The following is a 25255-nucleotide window of genomic DNA, read 5'->3' on the forward strand; positions in this document are numbered from 1 at the left end:
GTTTGCGGTCTCACGACGGGCAGCCCAGGGGCGTGTGAGAGCGGGAAATGTTTCCAGACATGTTATTGTATCGACGCCTGGGCGAGACTCGGAAATTTTGACGGATACTTTGTGGATACTAAAACCGTTTGTCAACATGCGCCCAACATTTCCGGGTCTTTGTCAGGTAATCCGGCTGACAACATGTGCAAGTCTCGGAAATGTTGAAGATCAGATCACGTGCACGCTGCCGATGTCCAGGTTCCCGCACTTGCGAGCACTGGGATTTATGTTTCAGACAACTCAGGGGATGCTAGGATCGATTTCGTGTACCACGGCGGACACGAGGCCGCGATATGACGGTAGTCATGTGATCTGAACGTCAACATTTCCGAGACTCGCAAATGTTGTCAGCCGGATTACCTGACAAAGATGCGGAAATGTTAGGCGTATGTTGACAAACGGTTTGAGTACCCTTCATCATTTCCGAGTTACTGGCGGAGTCTCGCCCAGGCGTCCATATAATAACATGGTAATGAACATTTCCCGATATCCGGCGCCCCTCGGCTGTCCGTCGTGTCTGATCTGTGCGAACAAGGGACGAAAATCTCGGCGGAGCGCATTGAGTGTGCAGTAATGGGTGCCCCTTCGACGTTCCGATTGAACGAGGTTCGCTGTCTTCGTACGCGTTCGTGGTGGGAGAACAAACGCAGCCCAGAAAACTGCCGGCTCGACATGTCTGTGTATGGTGTAACGTTTAAGCGGAGCTTGAAGGCTGACTTGTGAAACATGGTACGCCAATGCTTGATGTCCACTTTGAGTAAGATGCGACATGCTAGAGTGGTTGTATGCGTACCTGTACCGTTGTGGGTCCGTGGAGGATGAAGACCACATCAGAGTTGCACAAGCACAACTTGAACATGAAGGGAAGCGTGAGGACGTACGTAAGCCTGACATCATTCCCAGTGTCATTGAAGCACGAGTTCGAATCCTGCTCAACAATCTCTATTTCTCGGGCCTCAATGCCAGCCCGGCTACTGCCTATACTACTGCGTGTTGGTAACTACAAAAAGTGCAAGTGCGCGACGATGACCAATACATAGCCAAGCCGGAAGTCTAGATGAGGGTGATATAGAATACACATACATAGCCGTTGTTCGTATCGAAAGATCATAGCCGCAGTCGCCCCGAAGCAGCGTCACATAAAAATCATAAAAAGGAACGGGCACGAGGGAAGAAGTCCAATTCACGAGCGGATAAGTTATTCCCGTGCGCACAAACGTCATAACTTACCCACCCTGGGGCCTAGACCTCCGTCTAACGCGCCGCCGCGCCGTCCCGCGCGCGGTCGAAGCGCACAAACACCGCGCCCTTCGCCGGCCGACAGGTGAGGATGTCGTTCCAGTTGGGACGAGGCAGCTCCGCGAGCGGCATGCCATTGCCATCGACCGCGCGGAACTCGCCGCAGCCCAGGACGAGGAGCGCGGCAACGAGCTTGAGCTCGAGGGTCGCGAGGCGTTTTCCGAGGCAGACGGTGCTTCCTGTTCAGCGCGGAAAAAAGGCGTTGGTCAGCATGGGAAGCACAAGTTAAATGCGGAACCAAACGAGAAAAGAAGAGGGCAGAGGAATGCGGGGGCGTTTGAGAGGGAAGTAAGGAAGACGGAGGGGGCCGGCAGCGCGACCCAGTGTTAGGGAGAGCCCTCCGAGCCGCCGGCTGGTGCGAAGGGCAGAGCAGGAGCGGGCCGCGCCCGGTGACCTGTGCGCGCCGCACTGGGCACTCCGGCCGCAAGCACCTCCGCAAGCATGCATACACCTGCGCGAGCATCACCCCTTCCCATCGTCTCTCCTCCACAACGAAACACAGGCACACCTGTCCCACGCCGTGCCAAGGAGTGAAGAGGGGTGATGATGGGTGGGATGTGACGGGCCAAAACACCCCTCAAGCACGACCGGCGCAAAACAAAACCCAAAAAGAAAACAACCGAAACGCACCTGCACCCATGCCGACATACGCGTACGGCGCCTTGCTGCCGGTCTCCGCACGGCTGGGGTCCCACCGCCACGGGTCCGCGTACACGTTCTCGTCGAGGTGCACGTCCGCGAACGGGTACATCACGAACGCGCCCGGGGGCACGACCTTGCCCCCGATGTAGAGCGGCTGAACCTGCGGCCTCGCCTTCTCCCCTGCGCGTGCCGGGGACGGCGACCGTGAGGACGAGGAAGACGGGATGTATTGCCGCATCGCGACGTGCGGCTCTGCCACCCGCAGGGTCTCGCGTACGAGCGCGTCGAGCACCGGCGTCTCAGTTTCCCAGGCGGCCAGCGGGACGCTCGCGAGCGTCGTGCTCAAATCCGACAGCGGCGGGGGATTGGTCTTCATGTTCGCGTTGGAGTCGGGAGCGGCTGGAGGGTGTGCGGCGGGAGCGGACGTTGACGGTCGTGAAGAAGGTGGTGCCGGCGCAGGGCCAGAGCCGGAACTTGGCTGGCGATACTGCGGCGGCGAGCTGGGAGCCAGAGGGGGTTGCGAGATCGGGGCGGGGGCGGGGGCGGAGTTGGGATGTGACAGTGCGGCGTCCGGGGTGAAGGGGTGGTCGGAGGCAATCCGAGTCGCGCGCGCGGCGGCAGACTCCGTTGGAGTTGTATGGGCATGGGACACCGGCGCGGTGGCGTGCACCGCGATGAGCCGCCGCACCTCCTCGGCGGCTTTCTCGCGCCAGTATGGATGTCCACTGAGGAACGTGACGAGCCATGATGCTAGGACGCAAAGCGGCGATTAGTGCGCCGATACCACGACGTATGCACAGCGCGCAGACGTACCTGTTGTGCCTGTCGAGCGCGCCCCGGCGACGAGCAAACCCATAATGAACTGTGGTGCTAATCAGTCAGATCGCCCGTTCCCACTGTAAGTCCCCGACTGGCGCCGCGTCTTCTCCGAGCCGTGCGACTCGGCGCCAGCGAGGAGATAGAGAGCAGAGGAGCACTCACCCCAATGATTACCAGCCGCTCGTCCCCGGCGTCGATGAGCATTTGTGGCGTGTCATCACGCGCGACGCCACTGGCAGTGCGGGCGTCGAGTGTGCGACTGATGATGTCGTAGATCCGCTTTGTCGCCACCAGTCGGCGAAGCATGCTTGGCCCCGGGAGCCATGGCAGGAGCACTGTCGCGGGAGTCGTCGCGGTGTCGAGGGTGTCGTAGAGCGTCTTGAGGTGCATGACGGCCGCGCGGTCGTCTGCAAGCTCAGTGAACGCGAGACACCGGACCGTTGTCTGGAAGAGGACCTGGGGTGCGTGTCCAGGGGTGAGCACAAGTTGTGTGCGCATGCATTGGCAAGGGCGGCGAGCGTAACAGCGGGAACGGAAGCGGGCGTAAGCGGGCGCGTGGGGACGAGCCAAGTTTGGGACGGAGCGGGTACGTACCTCGGATATGCGTTCAAACGGGTCGATGGACCCGGAGCAACCCCATGCGCTGATGGTCTGCCGAGAATCCTCTAGAATTTGAGGGATGACTGCGCGCAGGAGTGGTCAGTCCGATTCCGTGGCAAGAGGCACGACCATGACGTACGGCAGCCCGAATGCTCGGGCTGCAGGGGACCATCACGCGTGTGCAGCGTGGCCGCAAACGACTCGGGCCATCCACGATCGCCGGGGCGACGGGACCGAGAGTCGAGCAGGACGGAGAGATGAGGCGAGCAACATTGCAAAGAAATCTATGCGGGCCCGGCCCGAAGCGGGTACCGGGAATCCCTGCTCGCACGCACGAGCATGTGACGGATAAACACCGCGGCCCACGCCGCGCTCGCTTGGCCATTGGCGACGACAGATGAAAGAGACTCACGACGTGCGAGGCGGTCGCTGGACTGCGACGCAGTGAGACGCCGATGGATGAGGCTGATCCGGCGAGACTCGAGGTCGGACGTGACGCCAGGGACCATCGGGATCTGTGACGGAAAGAAAGATGAGCACGCGCTCCGACTCGCCCATCAATCGTGATTGGCAGAGCGGCGGAGGAGGAAGTGGGACGAGGCGGGGGCGGGGGGCGCACTCACCGCGCCCGAGAGAAAGCGGAAGCCTGCGTTGAGGTCGAGGTCCCTCGCCTGGAAGAAGTCCCGGCGGGCGTCCTCGCCGGAGAGGACGATGACCGGCGTCTGTCGATGACGAGCGCGAGCGCGATTAGCCGAGCTTGTCCAGAGGCGGCCCCGCGCAGCCGCCGGCCCCCGACGCGAATCGCGTCCGAGCACGCGCCGCATGCAGCATGGCGCCTGGGTGCGTGCACGCAGACGCGAGGCAGGGCAGTGGCGGCGACGGCGACAGCGCAGGTGAGGGGGAGAACGACGTACACGGAGGAGCCGGAACTGGTACACGGCCTGGCCGGCGAGACGGAAGCCGTCGTTGAGGAAGTCGAATCGGCGGTGGAAGAACGGCAGAATGTGCGTCACCGACGTCCCGGGGAGGTGGACCGGCGCCGTGTGCGCGTCTGGGGCGGCGCAGGCGGCATATCGTCGGGGGATGACGGCGTACGCCCAGAGGACGAGGACGAGGACGGGGATGGTGAGCGCGGCGGCAATCGCGACGGGGTAGGGGACGAGCGCGCAGAAGAAGGGGAGGAAGCCGAGGGGGTACATGTTCCGTGGGATGGTCGTAGCCGGGTTCGTGATGGGTGCATGGAAGGCTTGGAGGAGAGGAGAGGGCGCGGTTTTATGGACCTGCACGGACGAGGGGAGGACGCGCAAGGGAACCGCGCGATCCACCGCGAGCGATCACCCCTCTGGATTTCGTGAGCGGGCCTCGCTGGACAGGCGCAAACAATACGGAGGGCAGCCGTGCCGGTGCGTCGTCCTGGTGGCGAGGTAGACCCCTGCAGGGTGGCAGGGTGCGAGCGAGCGGGAGCGAGATGCGAGCTGCGACGCGAGATGGGCCGCGGAGGCTGGCAGGGTCGAAAACGGCTCGGCTCTCTTGCGTCGACTCTCGCGCTCGTGGTTGGGGGGCCTGGTGGCTGGGCGTCGCGTGGAGAGGCCGGGGCGGTGTGGCAAGGCTGGTGCGTCGGGGAAAAGGCGTTTGGTGCGCGTTGTCTTGTATTTCGCGACTCGCCCATATCGTGAGCATCGCGAGATAGCGTGCGGAGCCATTGATTGCCATGCTCTGGCTCGGAACCCAGTCGAACGACCGCTGACCTGGTCCACTGATTCCGAGCCCTCGCACCCGCACCTGCACCCGCACCCGCACCGGTCCCACCAGCGCTGCTCGTGACGCGCGCGAACACACGCCGAGCGCGCTGCGAGGCCGTCGCACGTACGGACCCGGCCGGCAACGACTTCCACGCGCGCGCAAGGAGCGCAGCTACCGGGGCCGCCACGCCGATCTGATCTCTCGGGGCGGCGACGTCCTCTCGCGGTGGGTCCAACGGCCTCCAGCCGCCCACAAACCCGCTCGGATTTGGCTTGGCTCGCCTCATCCGCGCGGCCACGCGAATGTCCCCGCCTCCGCCTCCGCCGCCCGCGCACGGCGCCCCTGCCGATCCGCTGCAGCGCCCACCATCCGCGTCTCCTCTCACTCCTCGCGCAGGCAGCTGTGCGATGAGCGACGGCCGTATGTGGTGGCCACGAGGCCCAGATAGGCACCGTTCCCACTTCACGACGCGCGGCGCTGTGCCTGGGTCTACACGCCCCTTTCGCCGCATGGCCAGTGCTCGAAGGTGCTCGCGCACCCTCCGGGAACCCGCCAGGGCCCGCGGCGCCGCGGGCTGGTCGCCGGGAGCCGGAGGCTAGTTTCGCTGCCTGATCGCGAGCGAGCGACCACCCCCGGAGCGCACGCTCTGCCCTCGGCCTGCGCACGCGGACGGCGCGAGGGCTTCCTGTCGACTTTGACACTGGCTCAACGCGTGCGCGGGGCGTGCCGGGCTCGCGCGAAGCTTCACGAGCCCGAACCAGGGGGTGCAAGGGGGTGCGACAAAACGAACCTGTCACGATCCGATTTGAATTCGGATTTGAGGAAGGATGGGAGAATCCGTGCGTGCGGCCGCATGCGCGTGAGGGGGTCTGAGCGAGTTCTATGTCCGGCACAAGAAACCCGCGCCTCCGCGCCCGAACGTAACCTTGCTATTCCTGGATCAATGCACCGTCTGTGACCTCCGCCCGCCCGCCCGCGGACATGCGTCGTCCCGGTCCCGCACGCACGCACGCACGAGGGCGGTGGTGTGTAGAGCTAAATGGAAGGCCAGTTCGAGGGGACTGCCTCCACACCTTCTGCCCGTCAACGCCGACGCTGTTATTCGTCTAGGCTCAACAAGACACCGCACGCGAAGGTGCGAAGGCACCTCCGTCTCCGCATGGGCCCACGGATGCATCGCCAAACAAACCTTGCCATTACCCCTGCGCGCCCGCCATATGCCACCCCAGATGAGCATTCGAACTGCTTGCGAGCGGACCAGGTGGGCGCGCAAGAAGCGATGGAGGCAAACCGCACGTGGGCGTGGCGTACACCAAGACCCCGATCACGGCGACCGGCGCGCTCGATGTTATCCCAGTACAGCCCGGTCCATGTCTGCACGTCCGCGTCGAGCGGTCCACCCCCTGAGTGGGCGAGCCATGCGTGCAGCGTGCAGGACGTGCGCGGCTTGGTGCGATGGAAACGGGAATATTTATGAGGGCGAATATAGCGGGAAATTTATAATACACCCCGCGGCTGAGCGCACCTGCGCGGGGCCACAGTCGGACCCGCCGCGGGCACACACGCGAGTGGTGCCAGGAAATGAACGCGGAGAACAGCGAGAGGCCCCCATCCTCGCTTGGCCGCAGCGCACACCCGCAGAGAGCGTGGCGCGGCCGAGGCGCGGCTGAAACGGTGACGCCCTAGGAGATGGGCCTGCCTGAAGCACGCCTAAGAGCCACCGTGCGAGCAAGGACGCCCACCCGGACACGACCGCGAGCATCATTGGGCACCAATTCGTCGATATTGAATGATGATGACTTACGAGCGAGAGACGTGTGGGCGACCCTGCGCGTCCTGCGTCCTGCGCACCGGGCTGAGACGATGGTGCCTCTTAACCCGCTCCTCTCCCGGTCCCACGTCACGGCGGAGCTCGACAGACTGATACTGAGGGCACTTCTGGACGCGCCGCATAGCGAGCGAACGATGGCGCCGGGGGGGCATCTCGGCCGGGATGGAGCCCAGTTCATGTCACCGCGAAACAAGAGTCGCACAGACCACCACCAGACGCGGTGCTCACCAGTGCACATCTCGCCGTGGCGAATCCACCCGGTCCAGGTATATGGGCCGTCTCCAGCCGGAACGGTTCGGTACGCAGCCGCCAATGATGAGTGGCTGCACGGCGTCGTCTTGGGCGTGATGGGAATGGAGCTTCCGCGGCTTGGGTTCGCGGTCCTTGAAGCCTGTTCGCACGCGATGTTGCCGTCTTCACTCCTGAGGATACGCCCCCTGGGCGCAGTCGAGACTCGACGAGATCTAGGGCCGCCGCACAGCACGATGACTAGCCGCCTCATCTCTATTCGCAAGTCTTCTAATTCCCCGCCCACAGTCTACGTATCTCCCCACGAGCGTCTTCGGGGGATTTCGGAGATGATGGTTTGCCCCGCATCATATAAAGCTCCGGTGAAGCGCGAGGACCCTGGGTGATGATCCTCCGGAGTCAGGCTCATGCCGGACATCCTGTAACCCTGTGGTGCCAGTGGTCGAATGCAGTGAGAATGGATGCGTAGTGAGCCAGCGCCGCGGCGACGACGAAACAGTGGAAGATTTGGTGGGACGAAAAGAAGAAGTCGAATGTCCCAGGCGAGAACCGTTCCGGGATTCGATTCGCACTGTAGGGGGGTGTAATTTGCGATGGAGGCGGACCCGGAGTCATTTCCGAGGGGACAGATTCAAGGCACAGACGGGTTGGGATCCGCACACCAGCGGTGCGGGTGGCAACGCGTGGAAATTTGACGTCGGAGGCGAGTAGGGTGAGGAGTTTCGCAGGAGCAAAGGTCCAGCAGAACGGCACGACGTCCGGGCGTGAATAGGGGGACACGGCACGATAATTGACGGAAGTGAAGACCTCAGTCAGCCGCGGACTAATCACCGAGAATATACGAATGACTCACTACAATAGGGCGCCGAAAATATAACACCCGCCAGACAGGAGAAGGTAGTTGAATCCCATCTCCACGCACAGCGTGTGGTATCCGTGCACGAGAAGGCCATGCAGAGTGGGAATGACACCACACAAGCCTAGGAGGATGAAGACACGCGTCCGTGCGCCGCGGCGAGTGGGCTTGCGATATTCCGGGTTGAGCACGATGTATGCAGCCCCTGCGTGATGCGAAAGGGAGAATATCCGTCAGTCGGTGATGAACAATAGCCGACAGGTGCGGAAAAGGCTGAAAATGAGCGCAACCAGTGCTCCATGCACGACACCAGGGAAAGGAACTGTGCCACACAGAGCGTGGATCCCACGCAGGGAGACTCCAGGGGGGACGATCGAAGACGCGGATGCTGGGTCCAGGCAACTCACCACAGCCAGCCACGCATATGCATGTCAATAGAACTTTTGGTAACGAGGTTCGCAGAAAAAGGCGTAGTATATGGAAGGAAAGAACGACCCGACGGTGAGGACTGGTGGACAACCGGGCAGTGCAAGAAATGAGTCCAGTGCACACCGGCGAATTTTAGGAATCACAGACCGACGATTCCTGCGTAATCCAGGGCATTGCATCGAGAGGCGACCTGAAAAGGTGTCACCATGCATACCTGGGGCCGGTGACGCAAGAAGCATACGTACGGGGTGCGAATGCGCGCTGAAGGTGTGGAAGAAGGCGCTACCTGTGAGGCAAAAAATAGCCGAGCACAAGAATATCGTGAACACTGTGATATCGGCCCATGTGGTAGACTCGTAGTGCACGAAGTAGACCTGTTGGAAGGTGAAGAGGAAAGTCACGAAGAGTACGGCCCCTCCGAGATGGGTGTGGATGTTGACTAGCAGTGACGTAAGCATACGCCACCAAGCTGCCTCCGAGTCCGAAATGAACGAGAACACACCTGTCTCGTTGTGCAAGTCTAGCGGGGCCGAACCCGCGCGCAACGAGCGTCAGTCTTATCAGCACATCGGCATGCAGCTGATGCAGCCTTAGGCACGTACATCCAAAAACCGAGACCGTGCATGCCCGCCAGCTTGCAGTAGCCCTGTCACGGTAACAGCATCCGTGAGTATGGCAAAATGAAAAGGCGAGCAGGCATGAAGAAAAGAGAGTCCTTGTGCTCGGTGCTGCGCGTTGTTCCGCGGCGATGCGCAGAAGCACGAACCACGAGGAAAGGAGGCATATCACCATGCCAGCGTCCTCCTCCCCTGGACCGATCATGCAGTGCCTCCCGAACGCTCACGAAATTAAAACCGCACGCCATCGCTGCGCCGACCCCAGCGGGCGAGTCCAAGAGTCAGCGGAGCCCCATCGTCTGTTCGTCAAGGCTCCGGAGCTTACTTGTACTTGTCACCTGGGTGGACACCATGCATCTAGTGCTGCATGTGTTGTAACATAGGCGTATACATGCAGCCGATTACGGCAGTACCCGCCCGTCTGCACCATTCCCCGAGAGGAAAAGAGAGACGGTGACGAGTGACGAGGCCACGGTGGAGACGGGTGCAAAACAATGGTGCGAAGGAACGCATATAGCCACCGCACCAAGAGGTTCACGCCGCCAACGCCAGAAGACGCATCCGCCAGGCATTCTGCACCACAGTCCTCGCGCGCAGACGGACTAAAGGGGACTCGGGGAACTTATGCCTCCCTCCGCCGCATACACATCCACACGGCCACGCTGACGCACCTTCTATATCCCGTCAGGATATATTCGTTGTCTCTCTGCCATTCCGCTATTTCGTCCCAGGTGAGCGTCAGCCGCGGCTTCCCTTGCATGCCCCGACTTGGTGTCTGGACGGTGTTCGTCTTCGAATGCAGGACGTCGCCGAGGCCGTCTCTGTGCGCCGTGCTTTCCTGTATTGGCGGAAATTGTCAGAGGATTCCTCGTGGCGGCCTCTGCGAGCATCCGACGCGTACGCCGTAGCTCTCGGTGCCAATACCGGTTGGCGCCTTCTATTCCGTCAAGGAACAATGGCATCGGAGAGGCGAGGCCGCGCTAGACATCAGACTACTCACATCACTCGTATCATGCGGCTTGCGCGCGCGGAGAGACGTGGCATCCAGACCGGACATCGAGGAGGTAGCCGTTGGAAGAGAAGTTTGTCCATATCATCGTGCATGGACGGATGCGTAGGGCGTGGCACTGGGGAAGCCTTTCTGGGGCTCCCCACGCACAGCAAGCGCTGGCGCCTATCGCCGTCCCTTTTTGCGATAACCCTATAAATGGGGCTGGGGTTTGATGACGTCGCTGGGAGGACCGCACCAGTCATTTGGTGGCTGAGAGAGCCCGAAGGCAGACGCACACCAGGGAAGACAAAGCCATGATTATGCAAGTATTCGATAGCAATGCAACTACATGCGACACACAGTCCATGTGTAGTCCAAACGGCGGAAGAGGGGGGATGCCATGCGACGATGCGAGGAGGACAAAGCGAAGTATGACGGTGCACAACCATTGCGTGGATGAGGGACAGCGCTAGCTTGGGGCCAGAAGATACAAACATGAGGCGACAGAAAAGGTAACGCAAGGAACAGGGCTGCGGTGGAGAACGCTGAAGGAAGTTAGCGACAGGGAGATTGGAGGAAGGAGGTATTTATGAGGACGACAGCGCAATAATAGAAAACGCGGGGAAGAACAGCCGATATGTACAATGCGAAGAGAAGTTGAGACGATGCTGGTAGATGCAAAATGCGGGAGATATTGCATGCGGTATAGAAGTACAGACGCACTCTCACGTCGTGATGCAGATTGGGTCCGTTAGACTGGAAGTCCTCGAGATGCGTTCAGTCATCAATGACCATAAAGCGCGTGAATACCGTGATGAGCGAGGGGTGCCATGCCTGGAACACCCGGACCGGAGAAAACCCGTGTTGTCGGAGATAGGATGAATATGAGTGGGAGGCCGTAGGATGAGCGGAGACCAGGGAGTGGTTAGACGAATGTCTTGTTACGCAGGATGAAGCGCTGTAGATGGCGGCATCTCAGAGGCTGTGTGGTGAGGGGTGGATATCGATGGGGGGTCTCAAAGAGCCACATCCGAGAAGCGCTCAACGGTGGAAGCGCGGGAGGTAGCATAGCGTTCGCTGGCCGCAGATGGGGAAGAGAATGTGAATGCGGAGTAGATGCGTTTGCGCTCGGGAGTCGAGAAGGAGCCCAGAACGCGGGTGTCATTCACTGGAGATGGGGTGGCATCGGCCTGGGAAGATGGAGGCGGAGTGGAAGCTCTCTCCGTCTTGTCAGGGAGGACAGCAGTAACAGCCTGCAATGATGCCCGTGGTGAGACGGTGTCGTGGGTAATGTAAACAAGACATACCTTTTCAGCGGCCTTTTCCGCATCTCCAACTGCATCCTCCTGGGAAGCGACCTGCTCGTATGCTTCGGAAATGTCCGCCAGAGGAAGAACCGTCAACTCTTTGCACTTAGCATCGATGACCACCTGGTCGACGGGATGGGCGTCTTCACGTTCCTCGGCGAGACGTGGAAGCGATGGTTCCGGCGGGTGCGGCTGGAGCTACTGCGCTTGGTAGTGGATGAAGACCGCTTGGGCTTCTTCTCCGCGGAGCGAATTTTGGAAGCCGCCTTCTTGAGAGGCTTCTCGGCTAGCGGACGTGGCTTCTTGCTGGGGGAGACGGGTTGAGTCTTCACAGAAAGAGCGGTTTTCCTTTTCTTGCAGGAATCGTGATCCGGAAGGACGCGAGAGCCCGTGCTGGGATCCATGTTCTCCTTGTCGGGTTGGTAGACGAGAAGAGGACCAGAGGGAGGTGGGATGGAGATCGTGGTGGTTGGTGGGGAGTTGCCCTCCACATCGGCGGAGAGAGACTCAGGCTCATCACAGAAAACAGCGAACGCACGGATGGAAGCCATTACTGGGATGTCACGAGACGTGGGGATGAGAGAGGACGTATAGTTGAAGCGTTTGGGCCGGGCGAACGACAAGCAGCGTCGATAGTCAAATGTGGTGGTGAAGGGCTGCGGTAGGGTTGCGCAGCGATAGTGATGGGGAGTAGGAAGGGCGGAGGACGTTCCTCGAGTGCTTGTCGTTGTCGACGTTGAGGAAAGAGGAAATGAACCTTGAGTGCGTTTTAGGCATGCTTTCGAACTCCGCCCCCAGAGGCGCCCCGCACGTGATGCTGCAGAGATGCGAGTTTGCCGCCAACTGATGATCGGTAACCTCAAACAAGGCGCACTTACCCACACTGTAAACTCGTTATTGTTGACCTCGCTGGGACATTGAGGACTTGTTTGTCCTCGACAAGTGTTCAATCAGCCTTTTTTCTCGGCCAATTACGGTCTAAGCGTATCCTAGACCATTGAAGACCAATCGAAGGGTTTCCGAAGTTGAGAACCGCCTCTTTTGACATAATAATGCTGTGGTACGAGCTTTGTTTGATGTTCGCCTACGGCTGCATGTACTGAGAAATGGAAATTGTATCGGAGTCGGCAAAGGTATGCTGATACTTACAACTGATAGAGCGCCTTGACTATGAGCCAGATGAGAAGCTCTCCAAAGACACTATAGGGGTTTTTTAAAATATACCGTCTGAGTGTACTCGGTGGGGCCCTCCGAGAGACCTGAATGAATACAACAAAAGATACGATGTCGGCGCGTCGCCGCTTCAATTAGGGCGCTTAGTGTCCGAAGCCTAGGACGCCGCAACTTGTCCTCGCGCCGCCACCTTGCCCCTGCCCAGTTTCCGTCCGCCCCGTCCTCCTTGCCCCTTGTTCCCCTTGTCGTACTCGCACTCCTTTCCATGGCTCCACAGACTGCAAACCGCGCGAAGAAGCCTTACACTGTAAGCCAGCTCGCTCCAAATAGATCATACAACTCCTAAAGCGCACGCTAGCGCCCCGCCCCTCACCCTGCAGGGTCTGACGGCCAATGGCTGCACGACAAGGCACCCGGCGTTCCGCGCGCGGTTCAGAACGCCGTTTCTAAGGGACCGGGAGGTGTAACAAACACAAGAATCATCGTCTCAAATCTCCATTATGAAGTGACACCAAAAGACCTCACTGTATGCGCATTTCTTCCTGTTCCTTGATATTTCCCTCCCTTTCGTCGTTGCAAACACCCTCGGTGACTCACGAATACCCTCTCAGTCAATCTTCGGTCAAATTGGCACGCTCATACGTGAGCCACAAATCAGGGTACGAAGCTCCGCATCCACCGAATCCACCTGAGAAACGAGACACCGATCCGACTTGTTTCGCACTGCATTCACATACTTCGCAACACCTTTCACTGCGCGGTAACTGAACAGTACGACCGCAGCGGGCGTTCCTCGGGAGTCGCGGTTGTCACCTTCGAGACCCCTTTGGAGGCGACGCGAGCCAAGAAGCAGTTTGATGGGATTCTTTGCAAAAGTAATGTCCTTTCCGTCGTTGCCCTCCTCTCTCTTTCGAGACTCGCCATATGCTCATGCAGAGCCTTTTGTCCCTTTCCCCGGTAGACCAACCCATGTCGGTCGTGTACGACACAAGTGCGCCCAAGCCTGTTCGGAACGCGACGAACACGACCTCGCTGCTCAACCGCATCGAGAAGCCACCTCTTATTGAACGTCTCACGAAGGCCGAAACCAAACCCAGACCGCCAGCTACGTGAGTGTATTACACCTCTGTTTGCGTAACCCCGGCTCTGAAACGTGCATCAGGCAAGGAAGCGTTGGTCCTATGCGAACGAAGACTCGCGGACCCACCACACGCGCTCCCAAGCGGGAAAAGCCGAAGACGGCAGATGAGCTGGACAAGGAGCTGGACGCGTTCATGAATGACGATATCAAGCCTATCGCAGCACCAGCAAAAGCTGGCGGAGGTGAAGGTGACGTGGATATGGCTTGAAATGGCCTCTTGAGCGAAGGTCGAAGCAGCAGCTCGAAGCGACCTTGATCCGTGACTTGAAATTGTCCTCCTCGTACCGTATTTCTTTCCGTATATGTTTCTGTGCTTGTAAGTGTTGCTCGATAGTAACGCCGCTGTGAAGATGATTGACTCATTCGTTGACGTTAGAGTACTCTCCGTGTCAACTATTGATCAAGCTTTGTGGACATGAGACGTAGACTGCTCGAAGATGAACCCGATCGCCTCTTGGATATGTATTTTTTGAAAGAACCGGTTGATACTTCCGCAGGTACGCGTTGTGCACCGATATCTTGCGTATATCTGGAGTTCATTCTCTAGGCAAGGTCTACTGTTTCTCAATATTCCATGGTGCTGCTCTGCACGATTGAGTGGATCGAATGCCACCCGAAGGCGTGTTGGTGAGTAGAGGCCGAAGTAAAGTTTGCACTCGCTTCTGACGTCAAGTGGCTTAGCGAGGTTCCATCCGGCCGATATGTTGGTTCGGGTTCGTGGCGCACAGACTGAAATGCTATAGTTTGTACTTCAATCGGCGTTGTTTGGCCTATCAATAGCCAGTGATGGGGTACGAACGTGGTGGAGGACGAACACCGCTAGGCATGCCATGGTGAATCAGGATGATGCACTGTAACACGCGATCCTGGTCAACTCGAATGTCTTGGGAGTTGCCTAGCCCCTTTTGAGGCATCGAGAATCCAACACAGAGTCTCTGTCTACCTTAAGTCAGGCTCTATTCCGATGCGGCACCCGTCAACTACATAAAGCTTGAACTCGTTCTCAACCTACTCTGTCTGGTGCTCCATTCCCGCCTCTTCGTCCCCGCAATCCATATCGCCCTGAATGCCGTTGACCACATATTTTCATCTACCACGCTTTCGTGCAGGTTGGTACGCAGTTATTCAAAATCTCGCACCAGTTATGAGGTCCTCAAGGACATGATTGCCCGTCATCACTGTCGACGTGCCCCTTGCGCCGATGTCCGACGATTGCCCGCTGGTTCTCGAAGGCGTCGACGAGGACGACTTTTGAAGATTCCTCTTACCCCGTGAGCGCGCATCCTTCCCCCAGAGTACTAGTACCGAGAACACTATGCTAACGAAGTCCACCCCCAGACGCTTCGGTCCCAAAGTCGAGTAGGCCCGGTGTCCCACCACAAACGAGTGCGTTGCCGCCTTCAAGGTCGCCACCCAGTGGTGTTTCGACCGCCTATGGCGCGGCATCGTCCGGGTGCTGATGTGGCGCGACTTTCCCGAGACGCACCCCGCCCACGCTGTCGCGCTCGTGCGGCTGCACCCGCGCCGAATCCAACATCGTGGTGTTCATCCGAAAGAGGTTTAAGGACGACGCAGAAGACTCCCGAAAGCACAAACAACGGAAACGGGACAATGTGTCAAGCTGATTTGACATAGCTACAACATCGTCTGTACGTGTTTGTTTCTGTAGCCTAGGTTCAGATTCTGTCTTTCGAGGTGCACAAATGTGTCCTGCAATCGGCGGTAACCCGCCAGCCCCAATTTGTATGTTCTTGGTGTGGTCGGGCTTGCCTATGTGCTCGAGTCCTTGACACGGTCTTTGTGCGAAGGTTGCCCCAAAAAACGCCTCCTTCACTCTCAAGTAAATGGACAGCCGCTGAGTCATAGAGTGGCGCTTGGACCACTACGATGGTGTCAATGATCGTCTGAGAATTGTCTCGTAATCGCCCACTCTGACTGTGACTATTGTTATGCGTTGGTTACGCGTCCGGCCGCTTCCAAGTAGGATTAGACGCCTGCTTCCTTGACTCTCCACCACCACCATCGTGCGGCGTCGAAATTCAGCTATGTCCATCATTCACATCCGCGACATACTGTCTCGTCCTACTACTCGCCGCTCTTCCTATCGGAATATCTTCCGACCCGTGTCCGATCTTGAAGACATCCCAAACAGCCACTCGTCCAGTTCGCAGCACAGGCACTGCCCCTTCTGCGCCCTCCCGTCGGAGCTGAGGCATGAGATTGTCACCTACATCCGCAACGACTACAAAACAGTGCGCCGATGCACACTTACCTGCAGATGTCTCCGCGCGATCACCATGAATTACCTCATAGCCTTCCAGAGAGGTGTTCTGGTTTTCCATTCTGTCCACTCCATCTACGAGGTCATCGACTTCCTCGAAAAGTTCTCTCTTTCCACTACAGACACGTACAGTCTCTCCCTCTATGGCATACAAGAACGTATTCCCTTCGACGGCGAAAGAGGGGAGATTCTCGCAAGCATCGATGAGGCCGCTGTGGGGCGTATGGTCGCACACCTTCCGAAGCTCAGGCATCTCTCCATAAACGACTTTCGGTTCCTCGACTCCCCAACTTCTCCACCATGGTCTGCAGAACCGAAATTCCATACTGCAGATCCCACTCGTCCTGGCCACCCCCTTCCCTTAAACTCCCTCACAGTCCGGCGGAGCACCTACGGTCCCGGTGGCTCCATCCACGCCCTCCTCCACATCCTCTCCCTTTTCCATGGGAGCGAACTTGATGTGCGCTGTTCCTGGGATAACTTCGACCCTCCCACCACGGACGCGCTGCACGTCCCCTCCCCGCTCCGGTTCGCGAGCATCAGCTTCACGCTGCCCTCGACGTCCCCATGGACAGTGGACGGCCGCCTGCGCGCGCTCCGGTTCGCGGAGGCGCTGCGCGGGCTGGGCGACAACCTCGCGCCGGGCTGGCCCCGCGGGAAGTTCGAGGCGCAGTACGACTCCCCGCGAGCTCTGGACGCCATCGGACGCATCCTCGCAAAGGAGGGCGGCAGCCTGCACGGGCTGACCCTCGCTGCCGCAGCACCGCGCAAGTTCGAGTGGCGGGGCGCCTGGGTTGATCCTCTGGACGGTGCGTCTGTGGTGCCTTCTTCTCCTCACGCACCCGTTCTGACCAGAGGAATTCGTATCCGGTTACAGAGCACTGGCAGCGGCTGCAGATATCCTCCTGCACGGCACTCGTCGAGCTCACGCTCCATGTCTTCCTCCGCGCGCACGACCATCAGGCTGGCCCCAAGTACGCCGCATCGTGTGCCGCGTTGCTCTCCGCGCTCCAATCCCGGCATCTGCAAGTGCTCACGATTTTTATCGTAGACTTGTCCGCGCCCGAGCTCCTGAGAGAGCGGTTCGCGCTCGGCGCGGTCGACGCCGCACTCAAACCTGAGCGCTTCCCGGCGCTAAACAAGGTGGTCGTCTTCTTCGCTTCCGTCCAGCAGCCCGATGGACCTGTCAGTGCGTTCACGCCCTTCCAGCACGCAGTCGTCGCACAGTTGCCCCTCCTCTTCGCACGCGGGATCCTGGTTGTTCAGAAGGTCCCTATTTTTCGACCTCTTGCTCAGCGGCTTCTGAGCGAGTGAGTATTCACATTCCTTTGTCAAAACCTCTGTTGGATTATGTTGGTCTCTGCCCGTACTATAACTTTGTGGTGTGGTCCTTATATATACATATTGCATATCTGAGATGCAAAAAACACGCACAAATTTGTTGATAGCAACTCCTGGTTTCGATCCAGGGACTTCAGGGTTATGAGCCCTGCACGCTTCCACTGCGTCAAGTTGCTGTGGAGAAACACAACGTTGTAACAAATATACTATGTGTCAATTTCAGACTGCTGTGCATTACTTAGTAGAGCGCGATTTCGAGAAAGCCGGAAGTCGGAACGGAAAGTGCTAGAAGGCCCCGGAAATGCCGAGGCTGCTTACATGCCGGGCTGCTTACTGTGTCTGGCACTACGTCTTGGCTGTTCCCTGGCACTGACTCCGACTACTCGTCCTTTGCTTCAACAGTCCTCTCCCAGATCCACACTGCACCCAACCCGACCCATGGCCGACGGACGAGGGATGCCGCTCCTCAGCGGTCCGCCGCCCGAGTACACCGCGAACGAGCCCGCATGTCGGAAGTGCAACAAGGAGTTCAACATCCTCTTCACCCGATCGCGCAAGTGCTACCACTGCGGTATGCAACCCGTGTTCCACCCGTGCTCTTCTGCCTCCCGCTCACATGGGGCGCAGGGTACTCATACTGCCACTCGTGCACCGACTACCAAGCACTCACGCCCCGCCAGAACGAGAACAGGTCGGACCCGAGGAACACGAATGGATACGATCCAATGCCCGTGTGCGCGTTCTGCATAGAGATGCTTCAAAGTGAGTTGTCGTTCTGTTCACCCCAGAGTCCACCTGGACAATGCATTAAGGGTCGCAAGCTTGCAGTCACCGCGAGTGGGAAAGGGCAGCTCAAGCAACTGCCCATGGCCAAGCTGAAGAAGTATGCTAAAGCGTACAACATTGATGTCGCCGGGATTTTGGAGAAGGACGAGTTTATCGATAGGCTCGTTGCGGCGAGGGTGAGTAATTGTTGATATTTCTGGCGTGAGCCCCGTGCAAACGGGACTATGGTATGGACGGTGGATATATGCGTCGCATATAGTGACCGTCAGGCCACTGGCTGGAAGGCATACACGTGTGATGAGGACTATGCCACCATTGATGAGCCAAGCAATGCGGCCGAGATGGGCCACAAACAACTTGCTTAACGTCCCGCCTGGTCCCAAACTGTGCTGACTGCATCACGATTTGCAGGGGCCTGATGGTTGCTTACTGCGCGACAAGGAAAGCTACTACAGGAAGCATTCAGTACCTAACCGTACAAACAATCGACCCAGGGGCTTCTTCTCGCGGGCCATGGACGCCGTGTCAGGCGATCGATATTCTTCGGAGACTCCCCCTCCTTGCGAGACCAGCAGTCAACTCGGCCAAGCCCTCAATATCAGCAATACCAGTCGCGACAGAGGACAACCTCTGGCCCGAGTCGATATCCACCCCAGCCGCCGCGAGGCGCGCCCCAGCCCCAAGCCCACCCTCGCTACGCCCCGCCACCCGGACATCCCCCCGGATTCGTTCCGCAGCCAGGATACGGCCGCCCTCCTCCTCACCACTTCTACACTCCCCCGCCCTCGAACCACCATCCTCCACCGCCCCAGCAGCCGCGCCCGGACAACCTGCACGTCCCCCCGCAACCCGGCCGCCGCGCTCCTCGTCCGCGTCCTCGCCGCGCGGGCCGTCGCCGTCGCCCGCGCGCCCGGTCGTCGTCCCGAGCATCGACGAGCTGCTGGCGATGCCCGAGGACCAGCTCGCGGCGCTCTCCGTCGGCTCGCTGAAGGAGGTCCTCTTCAAGAACCACGTCACCGCGCGGATGGTCGTCGAGAAGAGCGAGCTCGTCGCTCGCGTCAGGACGCTCGTTGAGCAGGAGCGGCGCGAGCGGGCGCGGAAGGAGGCTGAGGAGGAGGCGGAGCGCGCCGCGGAGGAAGAGGCTCGAAGGAGCGGGAGCGGGAGGGGCGGCGCAGGAGCGTGCACGGGCGGGGCCGTCACAGGCGCATTCACCGAGCGTGGAAGAGGTGGCGGACGAGGGTGACCGGCCGCACGGCGAGGGCAGGGTGTGAGGGCGGGGGCGGGGGCGTCGGGGACTGGGATGGGTCCTGCAGGGTCGTCACCTATCGGTATCCCGAGACCGGCGGGGGCACCCTCGCCTCCGCCGTCGTCGCCACCGAAGGGCGTGCCGTCGTCCGCGCCGGCGAGCTCTATGCCCCCGGCCGCGCAGGCGATGGCATCGCGGCTTGAACGCACAGGTCTGTGTGTGATCTGTCAGGACGAGGAGGCGAATATCGCGATTGTTGACTGCGGGTGCGTACTTCTACCGCGTCGAGTCTTGCGCGATTACGCTGACTTTCGGCATGCGTTCTTGCTTCCATAGACATCTCGCCATGTGCCGCGCGTGTTCGGACTTGATCATGAACAGCACGCGCGAGTGTCCTCTCTGTCGGACGCGTATTGTCACGGAAAGTCGGCTTCTGCGTATATTCAAGTCATAGTTTGTCTACGAGCGACTTCGACTTGCCATCCCCCTCCCCATTTGTTGGAAATGCCTGAACATGTTATGTCCGTACATACTCTTGCGGTGTAAGTAACGCTAGCCTGTAAAGTGTAATCTGTGTGTGCCAGCAGTACTATAATATCGTGCTCTGGAGCTGCTGTGATCCTTTCGGTTTGTGCAATATGGATAGCGAGGACGTGCAATATAGGAATCCCAACACTGTAAAGTCTACGATTATGAAGATGCGGTGGTACGGTACGAGACGGGTGTGGGCCATCTTATGGACTAATCTAGTGTAGAATTCGTTTAGATTGACGACGTGAGTCGTTGTCGTCGTCGTCGTCGTCAGCATCTACCTTTCTCTTCGACCCTCCTTCCAGTTGGGTGGGTGGCTCATAGTAAAGCTTCGCAGCCTCGTCCAATGCTCGAAACTCCTCCTTGAAGTGATTGGAACATTTATCGTCCTGGATATCATGATAACTCGAGAGACGCTCCTCCCGGAACCTCATCAAGCCAAAGAACGTAGAGACCCCGAGGGTTTCAAGATCGCCTTCTTCCAACGGCTTGCGCCGCTTGATCAACCCCATGTAGGCTAGCAGAAGCCAATGGCTGACGCTGAACTGCCGTGCTATGAGCACCCACGAGATGAAGTCAATGTCCTTTTCGCTCCTCAGATGGTCCGCGATTCTGTGGATGGCGGTCGATCTCTTGTCGCGAAGGTGCCACCTGCAGGACAATTTGAAAACGGACATCCACTCGTCGTTGGACATTGGTTTGCGATTAGGTGTTCCATATGGACTGCACCATTCCGGTGAGCCGGGTCCATTCGTTGGCAGAAGGTGAGCACAACTCACAGGAGAACCATTTGCTTCAGGAGTGAGCGAAAGTCTTCGACAGCGACGTTGGCTAGTACGAGCGGTGTCTCGTCAGAGCTTCCCGGTGAAGGCTTGGTCTTGTCGGAAGAAGACTGAGAAAGCAGATCTTCGAAGAATTTGGACTCCGTGATGAATGGACGCCGGGGGACAAGGAATAGAGTGTTCTCCACCTGTAGGTTTTCGAGCCAGAGTCGTCAGCGATGGAAGCTTGAGACGCGTCGGCGACTACGTGCCTGAAACGTGACATGCTCGAAGTAGAACGTCGGGTCTCTGACCGGCTGCTCTTTGCGTTTAGTGCTCTTGCGGGACTGCGTAGGAGTGTCGGTCTTTTGCTCGACACGCGGCATGGTGAGCGTTGACGTTGAGCGCTGAGCCTGAGCCGGGAACGTGCGAATTGGCACCAACCGTCCTGGACCAGGCCCGCCAGCGCCGTCCTCCGGGCCGAGCATCAACGGCAGCTTCAAGCAACTTCTTGTTGACTTCTTGCCTCTTCTTGCTTGCAAGAGTCAACTGGATTTGTGTCTGAAAGGTTATGTCATCGCATGTCCATTTCATTTTAGTCTAATTCTATATCCGGCTCGCATTTCAACGACTTTGCCTTGGACCCCGCCTCTGGCAGCTGAGCCGCCTCCGAATCCCTCTTCCGCGGCCGCCTCGTCATAAATCCTTCATCAATAGGTCCAAATTCTCCCGAAGAAGTGGCTTTACGTAGTCCCTCAATCTCGAGCGCGAACAACTCACGGACGCTCTTCTCGATTGTTTCACCCGCCACGGTCAACGACTCTTCCACAGCCGCTTCCGATCGACGCCGCCTCGCCCCCGCAGACAACTTCAAGTACTGCTCCCGGAGCTTTGTGAGCTCCATGACCGTCGGGATCCCGAGCGGCCCGACGTCCTTCGCGTCGAGCGGTTCTTCCCTCTTGACGACCAGCGCCGTAAGCGCTTGAACCAGCCACGAGCCGACGTTGTGTGTTCGAGCGAGGAGCACCCATGCCACGAAGTCGTCGGGACTGCACGAGTTGAGCGTGGATTTCACTTCCTCGGCTGCGCGGCTTTTGACAGCAGCAAAGCGCCATTTGGCGGCGAGGTCGAAGACGGATCTCCACTCTTCCCGCGTTAAGTTGAGGCCGTGCCGGGTGGGGTGGTTCTTGTTCCTAGCACTTGATCAGCAGGGCCAAAAAAGACGGCTCTCTTTCGAAAGAGGAGTACCCTTGAAAGAGGACCTGCAGGAACGGGCGGAACTGGGCGACGGTGACGTTCTTGAGCAGGATGGGGTCGTCGTCGGAGCTCCAGCTGAACGCGGGCTGTGAGAGGTGGCTCCGGAACACCCTGGAGTCACTGATGAACTTGTCCCGCGGGAGGTTGAAGAGGGTGTTCTCCACCTGCACACTCCCGTCAGTATAAACATGGCCGGTGTTGACACAGCAGACGAACTTGCGGCGCGCACTTGCTTGAAACACCACCATTTTGTAGTAGAAAGTATTGTCTTTGACGACTCGTCCGGGTTCTTCGTGCGGTTTAGCATCCGCTGCCTCGCGGGCCTTTAACTTGGCGCGCTTAGCTTTTCTCATGGTGAGTTTTTGAGGTCAAGGGCGGGACAGCGGATGCACAGCTGGCGAGTAGCGCCCAGGGAGTCGGCAGGTAATGTTACGTAAGTCAGTCATTGCGTTCTTCCGAAACTGGATTGTTAATCGTTGAATGGGCATTATGAACACTGAATAGCGCATTCATGTTCACATCTCGACCAAAAGCGCCTCTTGCTCCAGTTTCATCGACTTCGACCCCGCCTCCGGAGCCCCTTCCGCTTTCCGCTTCCGTCTCTTCGTCAACCCATCGTCGAGAGGTCCAAACTCTCCCGCCGCAGAGGCTTTATCAAGCTTTACCAGCTCGTCCGAAAACTGCCGACGAACGCTCCCCTGAATCCTCGCGCTCGCGTCCTTAAGCGCCTCTTCCAGCTCCGAACGGTGCCTCGACCTGCTCTTCGCCTCGACCGAAAGCTTCAGGTACTCTTCGCGCAGCTTCATCAGCGCCATGAACGTCGAGACCCCGAGCGAGTCGATGTCCTTCGCGTCGAGCGGCTGCTCCCTCTTGACGAGCCCGGTGAGGGCGTAGACGAGCCAGGAGCGCACGTTGCACCGCCGCGCGAGGAGCACCCACGCGATCGCGTTCTTCTGCCCCTCGATCTTGGGCTCGAGCTCCCGGACGGCGACCGCTCGAATGGACGCAAACCGCCACCTGGACGCGAGCTCGAAGACGGACTTCCACTCCTCCGTCGACTTGCTGACAGGTCGGTTGTATTCCCTGTTCCGAGGCCTCTTCGGTTAGTAAAAGGGTCACAGACGGTTGCATCACAAGGATGAACTCACGCAGGGAACAACACGGCCAGAAAGGAGCGGAAATCGGCGACGGTGACGCGCTTGAGCTTGATGGGCTCCTCGTCCGAGCTCCCTTGCGCGGGCTGGGAGAGGAGTTCTCGGAACGTCTCCGACTCGTTTGCGATCTTCTGCCGAGGGAGTCTGAACAGCGTGTTCTCCACCTGACACAACGCAATAAGTATTGATGTAGCTAGCTTCGCGCGAGTATTCGACTCTTACCTGGAAAACTACGGTGTCGTAGTAAAACGCGTCTCTGACTATCTTGCGTTTGCCCTCCCGTTCAACAGCCTCTGTCATCCCAGTATCACCGACACCGATCTGTTGTAGCCGTGGAGGGAGCAGGATGGTGAGCGTTTGAGGTCAAGAGAGACAGAATATCCGAGTCCCGGCAGCGGCTATATGTAGTGGTTGGCGTTTCAAGCCCCATCGGCTATACGCGTACGTAAATGGTAGAGGAGCCGCGATGTGTGATCGTTGAGGATCGACAAGCAGTGAGTGGCGAATTATCGTAGTATGACGAAAGGTACAAGACCAGATGCATCCGTACAGTCTGGATAGAACGCATGTACGAATTAAATGCCAGTAACCGAGCGATCGTCTATCATGCGGTAGCGGTCTCGTGAAGATCATTTCACGCTTGCACCAGAGGCATCGATCTTCTTAACGCCTGCCGTCCTGCAGCGCTTCGCAGTATTTTGAACAAAAGGCGGCGAGGGGTTCAAGGGGCCATTCTTATTCCTGGTCGACGTGGACGGTCGGGAGGACTTCCTATTGTTCGAGGAGAGACTTGCGGCGACTGGTCAAGTGTCTCGATCACCTCGTCGGAGGGGAAGGGGGAAAGAGATGGCATCGGCGAGACTGAGAGTGGCGCGGGGATGGGGTAGAGCTGGGGCGAGAGCCAGTCGCACCAATCGTATCTCTGGTGAAGAAGCTCGCAAGGCTTGAGGACGAAGCGGGAGAGACACTTGCGAAAGACTTTTGTGATGAGCGTTCTGGCGAGCGCGTCGGAGTGCAGGAAACTTTCGCATTTGAGGGTGCAATGTGAGATGTGATGCCTGGCAACGATGGTGTGGACGAGTGGACTGGTACTGAGGGACAGTTGGTCTGCGTTGTAGATAGTCATCATGGACTTGTGGTGTATGTGTCGGATGACTTGCGACCGTGCTCAAGAATTGGGATGAACTCCCGCTGTTCAGGTAAAATTTTCTTTCCTACTCGTCGATGACAGAATCCAACCTTGAGTCGCCACCGAAGGCAGCTTCGATCGTGGGCTGACTCGAGGAACAGATCTATGCGCATATCATGAAGCGAGGCTCGCAAAAACGATGAAGCATATACTCACTGCCATGTATATGTCATTGGGAGTCCACCTCGCGGTGTGGGGACTTTGCACAGTGTACACAGAAGCGGGGACATCCATGATTGACACTGTAGAGTTCCAATCGTGTCACGGAGTGCATGTCCTCCAGTGTGGGTGAGCACTCGCCTCGAAATGGCTCGGAGTTCGCTTCCGCTCCAGCATCCACTATCGGACGCACAAGCGTTGATACCTTCCAAATCTCTCGCCGCGGCCGGCTTCCCCGAGGTCTTCGTCAGATCCGCTCTCCGCGCTCTTCCAGAGCTTCGAAGGCATTCTCCATGCGGTCGAAGCGCACCTGTATGTCGTTTTTGATTTCCTCGAGCAGTGCGGTGAGCGAAAGCTTGAGTCGGCGGAATGGGTCGTAAAACGCAGTAGGACTTGGGGTACCGCGCCAGTAGCCGAGGGCGCGCCGTGCCTCGATTCACCGAGAGCAATGGGAACGGTGGGCGAGGATTTCTGCGGATGATGTCGAGAGGAAGAGGAGACGGTTATTGTTGTGTGGATTCATCTGGACGTAACGTGTTAGTTCATGTAGAGCGCACCCGCAGAGCTGAGATCAACAAGTCGCACCTTGCTGCTTTCCGGGCCATAATACTCTCACAGAAACATGCGGAGCGGAATGGTAAGAGTGAAAGTGGCATAAGAAATGGCCTGCGCGGGTTCAAGAGGTGGGGACTGAGGAGCATGGAGATGAAAAGCAAAGCACAAACGTGCCGCCGCGCGTAACGCGTCGTGTGCCGCGATCACGTGGTGGCCAGTACTCGGTGCTCCGTCTGTGATTTCAAGGCATTGAAAG

At 58.6% G+C, this 25255-nt stretch overlaps 9 protein-coding genes and 1 non-coding gene across 10 annotated transcripts; 3 read left to right on the plus strand and 7 right to left on the minus strand.

Annotated features, from left to right (window-relative positions):
* Window positions 1–1296: 1296 nt before the first annotated feature.
* BXZ73DRAFT_41379 (cytochrome P450) lies at window positions 1297–4601 on the minus strand (the record flags this gene model as incomplete). The annotated part of the gene is made up of 9 exons (XM_048018759.1): window positions 1297–1516; window positions 1968–2353; window positions 2636–2733; window positions 2797–2845; window positions 2965–3258; window positions 3397–3485; window positions 3815–3917; window positions 4026–4124; window positions 4317–4601. 9 exons carry the CDS (start codon window positions 4599–4601, stop codon window positions 1297–1299), a joined length of 1623 nt encoding a protein of 540 aa, XP_047881093.1.
* Window positions 4602–7630: 3029 nt separating this feature from the next.
* BXZ73DRAFT_88119 (HlyIII-domain-containing protein) lies at window positions 7631–9887 on the minus strand (the record flags this gene model as incomplete). Its single annotated transcript, XM_048024839.1, has 8 exons — window positions 7631–7796; window positions 8079–8286; window positions 8533–8589; window positions 8658–8700; window positions 8756–8949; window positions 9013–9030; window positions 9113–9156; window positions 9799–9887. The coding sequence occupies 8 exons, from the start codon at window positions 9885–9887 to the stop codon at window positions 7631–7633; spliced, it is 819 nt and encodes a 272-aa protein (XP_047881094.1).
* A 1247-nt stretch (window positions 9888–11134) lies between these two features.
* On the minus strand, window positions 11135–11976 carry BXZ73DRAFT_98003 (uncharacterized protein; the record flags this gene model as incomplete). Its single annotated transcript, XM_048027555.1, has 3 exons — window positions 11135–11371; window positions 11426–11568; window positions 11628–11976. 3 exons carry the CDS (start codon window positions 11974–11976, stop codon window positions 11135–11137), a joined length of 729 nt encoding a protein of 242 aa, XP_047881095.1.
* Window positions 11977–12863: 887 nt separating this feature from the next.
* On the plus strand, window positions 12864–13947 carry BXZ73DRAFT_41477 (RNA-binding domain-containing protein; the record flags this gene model as incomplete). The annotated part of the gene is made up of 6 exons (XM_048018779.1): window positions 12864–12905; window positions 12957–13124; window positions 13210–13257; window positions 13371–13473; window positions 13560–13707; window positions 13761–13947. 6 exons carry the CDS (start codon window positions 12864–12866, stop codon window positions 13945–13947), a joined length of 696 nt encoding a protein of 231 aa, XP_047881096.1.
* A 2089-nt stretch (window positions 13948–16036) lies between these two features.
* BXZ73DRAFT_98005 (uncharacterized protein) lies at window positions 16037–17334 on the plus strand (the record flags this gene model as incomplete). The annotated part of the gene is made up of 2 exons (XM_048027556.1): window positions 16037–16829; window positions 16898–17334. 2 exons carry the CDS (start codon window positions 16037–16039, stop codon window positions 17332–17334), a joined length of 1230 nt encoding a protein of 409 aa, XP_047881097.1.
* Window positions 17335–17465: 131 nt separating this feature from the next.
* On the minus strand, window positions 17466–17537 carry BXZ73DRAFT_t41. Its single transcript has one exon. It is a non-coding gene; the product is annotated as a tRNA-Met (tRNA).
* A 262-nt stretch (window positions 17538–17799) lies between these two features.
* BXZ73DRAFT_88122 (uncharacterized protein) lies at window positions 17800–19847 on the plus strand (the record flags this gene model as incomplete). The annotated part of the gene is made up of 8 exons (XM_048024840.1): window positions 17800–17932; window positions 17989–18123; window positions 18190–18323; window positions 18559–18669; window positions 18723–18786; window positions 18885–19386; window positions 19486–19659; window positions 19730–19847. The coding sequence occupies 8 exons, from the start codon at window positions 17800–17802 to the stop codon at window positions 19845–19847; spliced, it is 1371 nt and encodes a 456-aa protein (XP_047881098.1).
* Window positions 19848–20139: 292 nt separating this feature from the next.
* On the minus strand, window positions 20140–21071 carry BXZ73DRAFT_98007 (uncharacterized protein; the record flags this gene model as incomplete). Its single annotated transcript, XM_048027557.1, has 4 exons — window positions 20140–20536; window positions 20600–20647; window positions 20704–20894; window positions 20970–21071. The coding sequence occupies 4 exons, from the start codon at window positions 21069–21071 to the stop codon at window positions 20140–20142; spliced, it is 738 nt and encodes a 245-aa protein (XP_047881099.1).
* A 209-nt stretch (window positions 21072–21280) lies between these two features.
* BXZ73DRAFT_98008 (uncharacterized protein) lies at window positions 21281–22295 on the minus strand (the record flags this gene model as incomplete). Its single annotated transcript, XM_048027558.1, has 2 exons — window positions 21281–21878; window positions 21934–22295. 2 exons carry the CDS (start codon window positions 22293–22295, stop codon window positions 21281–21283), a joined length of 960 nt encoding a protein of 319 aa, XP_047881100.1.
* A 162-nt stretch (window positions 22296–22457) lies between these two features.
* On the minus strand, window positions 22458–23396 carry BXZ73DRAFT_41670 (uncharacterized protein; the record flags this gene model as incomplete). Its single annotated transcript, XM_048018813.1, has 3 exons — window positions 22458–23037; window positions 23091–23260; window positions 23319–23396. The coding sequence occupies 3 exons, from the start codon at window positions 23394–23396 to the stop codon at window positions 22458–22460; spliced, it is 828 nt and encodes a 275-aa protein (XP_047881101.1).
* Between the last annotated feature and the right edge of the window lie 1859 nt (window positions 23397–25255).

This window comes from Epithele typhae, assembly GCF_022376455.1.
Source record: "Epithele typhae strain CBS 203.58 chromosome Unknown BXZ73scaffold_6, whole genome shotgun sequence".
Lineage (NCBI taxonomy): Eukaryota > Fungi > Basidiomycota > Agaricomycetes > Polyporales > Epitheliaceae > Epithele > Epithele typhae.